Here is a 6,000-nt window from a genome sequence, read left to right as displayed (position 1 = left end):
ATCAGAAATTAACATGTCTCAATTATGAATAAGTACTGTAATCATGTCATCCTAGTAAATGAACTAAGAATATTCTTGATTGTATTTTGTGATGAACAGTATATAAGTATGACCTAGTCGGTCTGAGGCTCACTATGACTCGGGCCTATATGACTGGCAGCCCTCAACCTTGTATCAATATGTACAGTACTGTTTCAAACTTAAAACAATGAAATTTTCAAACATTTGGATGGGATGGTTCACAAACCTCTCTTAACATTATGGTTTTAATGAGAAAAAAAAATATATATATACAGTGCTGGACACTAACAATTTCTGCTCATCCAATATAAGTACCCGGTACTGTACTGTATAGTACTGCATTTTGTTTAGGGTAGGTAATAAATAATCGCCTTGTTGAGAAAACACCGTTAAGATTATTATATAAATAAACCCTTAAAATATGAGACATAACTTTAATATACAATGTAACTTGAGTGATTCTCAATATGCTATGAGAAGTCTTAACCAAGGAGTCACTGTTGGTTGGTTGGTGAAGTGTATGAGGTCGGTGATTGGCTCTGGGATGTTGACACTGGGTAGATATATCAAACAAACTAGTCACTCACCTGATGGAGGAGTAGCAGTGGATGGAACTGTACTTCCCAGTGTTCAGTCTCTGATGTGGTGAAGGTGACACTGGGTGAGGAAACCTACTGGATCAGTTCCTTGGCCCTTATAGTCTCTTATGTATAGTTAGTCTCCAGCACCACGGACACACATGAACATACATATACTGATATAAAAACACATAGTATACATGCATATGTACACACTACCCAATTACACAAACAAATACATATCTACATATTGCATATATTGTTCTAATTAATTATAGGTGCACTTTCTTACAAATGTGTCAGAATATCTGGGTTACATCCACAGTCTTACATAATTACTGTACTGTAAGTTTATCTTCATCTACAGTCTTAATACATCGCCATAAAGTACTATATTGAGATTCTCTTATATTCTGTAGTGTAATACCTTAAAGTTAACCATTAAATCTTTGTGGGGCATTGTAAGTTTCTCTTGGGCAATTATGATACAGACTTACAGATTTACGAAAATAGCATAAGTGTGGTATTACAATATATACAATTCAATTCCTTCCAAAGAAATTACTTACTTACTGTTGCACACAATTTCATATAGGATAGATATTGCAGTCTGGAATGTAAGGTACAGGACATATTTACAAAAGAATAATCAGGTACAAGAAACAAAACTGAATACAATACAGTAAATACTTCAGCCAAAATTAATTTTTGGTTGTAGTAATGTCATTAAGAGCAACGCCAAGTTAGCAGCAACACCCAAACATGTGAGGTATTCATATCCATTATTTCTTGCTCATGTTTGGAAAATTTCCTTTGATTTTTTGGTTGTACATTTTTCGGCACTTCATTACAGTATAGTGTCTTCTTACTCACTTCCTAAATAGCAAAATTGCATGACATTTTCTAGGTGTACATTTTGCACATGTATTTGTAAGGTCACATAGCTATGAAGAGTTCAGCAAAACATTAAAGAATCTATTAACCACTGAACTTCAAACACCTTCATACGTTGCACTTAAGATTTATGTACAGTCTTACTGAGTGTGTCAAGCCAATAGTACACAGGAAATATAAACTAGCAAATTAATTAATCGAGATTGACACATTCTCAATTCACCGGTTGTGGAAATGCTAGTTTCTTGGACAAACTCTCCCTTCCCTGTCATTGATAAAACTGTCTTCAGTTACAGTAATGCTCCTCACGAGAGACCTGACACTTTTCACACTGCACTTTGCAACACCAGATGAATCTACAATTGCACTTCTCTGTCACTTCCCTAACCATTGTTTGGTACCCACGGCCACAACACAAGATCCTGCAACCATCCATGCCCCAACTGGTCTTGTTGCACAGACGTCCCTCAGTCCCCAGTACACCAAGGCTGTGGAGGAAGTTATTAGTTATCTTACAGTGGCACTTATAATACATGTACGTCTGACCACTGTGAGTCATTTAACAAAAATATAAATTTAAAATGGAACACCACCATAAATGCACTGGACAGCTGATTGGTTGACCTATAATTATTTTAGTTCAGACAACAATGCTGAATACACCAGATGGAACAAAGCTTGGACAGAGTTTTGAAAGATCCCAAATTTCCCTGTGGAACTTTTCTAAGGAAAGGTATAATGGGAGAAATAATGCTTCCAATGGGAAGAAAAAACATAATAACGTGGGAAAAATAGTGTAAATGAACTCTTCAGGGCAGAAAATTAATCTGAAACAACAGCCCAAAAAATAGAAAGCATAATATTTGGTATTTACTTTTCTAACCCCAAATCTAGAAAAATAAAAATTGAACTACTTTCAGATATAGGACACAATGTACTGTACAGTTTATTGCTTCTCATTAAACTACATTTGCCATTTTTCCTGATAAGTGCCCAGAGATATATTTACTCACTCCTGATTCCGGGTGCAATAATCGGGAGACTCTTCCAAATAGAGAAGATCGCGTCTGGTGGGTCGTTTGAAGCCCCTCTTCAGTGGCCGGAGTTTCTTCCTCTTCCCCTTCTTGACAAACCTGTTGATGTGAAAGAATGTCAGTACTGTACAAGGAAAGGAAGTATTATACACGGAAAAGACGCCTTTAAAACTCTTTATCATGATACAGGTAATGATATAAAAATTAATAAAGGATATTTGACACTGATGGGATTTATGAATTAGGGACTACAGTGAACCCTCGCCCAACACTGGCTAGTCCAACGTGATTTTGACTATATGCGTTTAAATATATGTGACCAAATAATTTGCCCAACACGCCGCCTCGCACCATGCACCAGTTGGAGGTGCCCGCCAGTCTCGTCTCGCTTATGTGCTCATACCATCAACATTGTATTAAAGCGATTTTGGAACTTTTTGTGTTTTAGCATTGCTTTGTGTGTTTGCCCTTACAGTATGGCCCCCAAATGCAGAGGTGATGCTAGTGATGGCAGCACACCCAAGAAATGTAGAAAAGTGATGACATTACCTGAGAAAATAAAGATTTTAGATCGGCTATGTGGTGGAGTGCATATAGCAACACTTGCCCGTGAGAACTCTGTAAATAAATCCACCATACGCACAATTCGTAGTATCATCATCATCGAAGTCTTCTTCATCAATCACCGTCAAGAGAAGGCTTCACAACATCTACGGTATGTTCGTCATCATAGTTACACCACAAACATCTAACCATGGGTTGGTGAGCGCAGTAATACAATATTATAATGCCGATCATTAATATTTTTATTTTTTATGGTATGATAGTTCTATTATTATCATCATATTTGTGCATTATGTAAATATTTAAAAGTTATGCATTTCATGTGAGAATAGTCCATTAGCGGCCATAAGAAGTTAAGTTTGCCCAACGCGATTTTGCCCAACAGCCGTTTTCGAGGAACCTAACCCCCGATTTGGGCGAGGGTTCACTGTATAACAAATCGACAAGGTTAACAGTTTGTCTTGTATCTCTCCTCACATAACAGACAGGCCAATGTAGTCACAAGAATAAAAGTCGTTAGATAAGCTTAAACCAAGTCTGCCTTAATTTCATTTATAATGTGTGAAATAATAAACATGTATTGGTATGAATAAACCTAATAAAAGCCTATAATAGGAAGTCTATCTGAAACACTCACATTGAAATAAAACAACTTTGAAGCCAGCCACCAATCTGGCACTCAGGCATCAAGGAAGGAGTGATGTCACGGGACCGGTGAGGAGGAGCCCTGTCCTGTTGGAATATGAGGTTCAGTTGGCAGTCCTCTTCTTACCGTGCCACAAACAGCTAAAGCATCTCTAAGTACGCGTGGCCTGTCACAGATTTTTGCTCAAAGAAAAATGGCCTGACAATTCTTTTACGCATAAGACCACTGCAATCGTTAACTTTGAGATTGTTTCTTTCGACCTCTTGTGTGACAAGTGGATTCTCTGCTCTCCAAATGTGACAACTGTGTCTATCAACATACCCACATGTGTGAAATGTTGCTTCGTCAGAGAACATGACCCAGTTCAGGTACTCAGGGTTGTTGTCCAGACTGTGGAGCATGTGCATGGTACAATTTCTCCTTTTGACATGATCATCCACTATGAGCTGCTAAACCAGTTGAAGCTTATATGCATAGAGCTGCAGCCACGTGCACACGACTTTATCCACAGTTGAACGTGGAATTTGCAGTTCGGTACTGGCACGGCAGATGGACTTCCTTGGGCTTCTGTGGCAGGCAGCAGGTATGCATTCAACATCCTCCTCTGATCTTCTGGGCTTTCCTCCACCATGCTATTTAGAACACTGCCAGTCTCCTCAAATTGCTTCATCCATGCGTAGTCTTCAAATCGGTGGTTTCTTGCCAAAAGTTGTACGAAATCGTTGTTGTACCACGGTAGGTGACTTTAGTTGGGCCATCCACAATGCACATTTCACCTTCTCTTGTGGGTCACCATAATTTAATCAGAAACACCCCAAAAAATTAAGTACAGAAACTTTGATATATGATGTGGTAACTATGCAAGGTTCAACATCCTCACATTTGTACATGAACATTATAAGGCTTCAAAGTTGTTTCATTTAAATTTGACACCCTGTACAACCAGCATTATTAAAAAAGGTTTAAAAGGCAAATATAAACAATTGTAAATATGAACTTAACAAAAATTATAATCAATTCATTCTGCACCGGAGATCAAAAAATAGCTCCCCCAGCAGCTGTAAAGAACAAAGAATATAATATGTAAGCAGAATATAGGATTTCACTGGAACACACAGGCTAATCTGATGGTGACAGTCTAGGTGACCCCAACAAATGGACGACAGAATTTACTTCAACTGTATAAGTAATTTAAATTGTTAGTTCTGTGTGTTCCTTTCTGGTTCTGTAATAAGTTCAGTTACAGTATACTCATGGTTCATAACCTGGGGTATAACCTGTTGAAACACTGCTCAGCTGCATGTGTGTACTTGTTGCTAGTCATTCATAGCTCCAGTCATGTCTCTTAAAGCATTGCAGGATAAATTCCTAACATGTCAAAGATTGGAAACTTCTCTACAGGATATAAGGCACCAAAAACGAACTCCTAAACAATGACAAAGAGATTGTTACCTGACAATGGATGCCCCCTCAAAGCGTTGCAGAAGAGAGTCACCAATGTTCCTGAAGGCGGCCATCCTCCGCCAGCAGACTCGCATGGAGCACGACCCAGAGACTCCGTGACATTTGCACACAAGCTCCATCTCAGATCTGATGGCCTAAGGGAGACAATACAGGTAGGTTTGTTTACACTCTTACACAACGCGCACTGTGCGAGCTGACCACGACAGACTAGAAATTCTTCACTGTATCACCGGGATGTTACCCAAACAATTGTGTTCTGATGTATCACCTCCAGTATCTTACAAAGTCCACAAATAGCAAGACAGGTTTATTCACGTGTATTTCTAGTGTTAGAGTAATTCACAAAGCATAAGTACTGTACTATACAGTATGCAGTACATACTAAAACAACAGACCAAATAGGTTATTTTCAACGAAACTACTGTACATGCACTACTAGTCATCTTACCAAACATTCCTTATTTCATTTTTGCGATGCCTTAATGAGTATCACTAATAGAACATCAACAGTAAGTTCAGTAAAAATATATGTCAACATCGACCCAAGACTGGATACAGCAAGGTTTCCCTTTTTTTCCATCAGTCTTCCATTTTCTTACGACTCTTCATGTTCATCAAGCCACACCTGATTTTGGACGGTTTTGGTGCAGGCTGACTCATTAACCACCAGATAATAGATAGATAAATAGATAAACAAAAAAGTCAGACATGTAGACATACAGACAGAAATACAGTTAGATAGACAGACAGAGAGGTAGTTAGAGAAAGAAAATCCTGTTAAGTAAACAAGTTCACGTTA

At 38.3% G+C, this 6,000-nt stretch overlaps 1 protein-coding gene across 2 annotated transcripts in view; it reads right to left on the bottom strand.

Annotated features, from left to right (window-relative positions):
* Positions 1–252: 252 nt before the first annotated feature.
* LOC121876624 (protein Wnt-5b-like) overlaps positions 253–6,000 on the bottom strand; it is a 76,899-nt gene continuing 71,151 nt past the window's right edge. For both annotated transcript variants that reach the window (XM_042381904.1, XM_042381903.1), the window contains 3 exons: positions 5,190–5,335; positions 2,507–2,626; positions 253–1,981 (listed from right to left, as the gene is read on the bottom strand). In XM_042381904.1, the coding sequence (XP_042237838.1) occupies positions 1,780–1,981; positions 2,507–2,626; positions 5,190–5,335 (468 nt within the window). In that variant the 3' untranslated portion in view covers positions 253–1,779. The remainder of the gene's footprint in view (positions 1,982–2,506; positions 2,627–5,189; positions 5,336–6,000) is intronic.

This window comes from Homarus americanus, unplaced genomic scaffold (genome assembly GCF_018991925.1).
Source record: "Homarus americanus isolate GMGI-L3 unplaced genomic scaffold, GMGI_Hamer_2.0 scaffold28, whole genome shotgun sequence".
Lineage (NCBI taxonomy): Eukaryota > Metazoa > Arthropoda > Malacostraca > Decapoda > Nephropidae > Homarus > Homarus americanus.
Note: the sequence above shows the minus strand (reverse complement) of the source record. Positions and strands in the feature narration are given on the sequence as shown.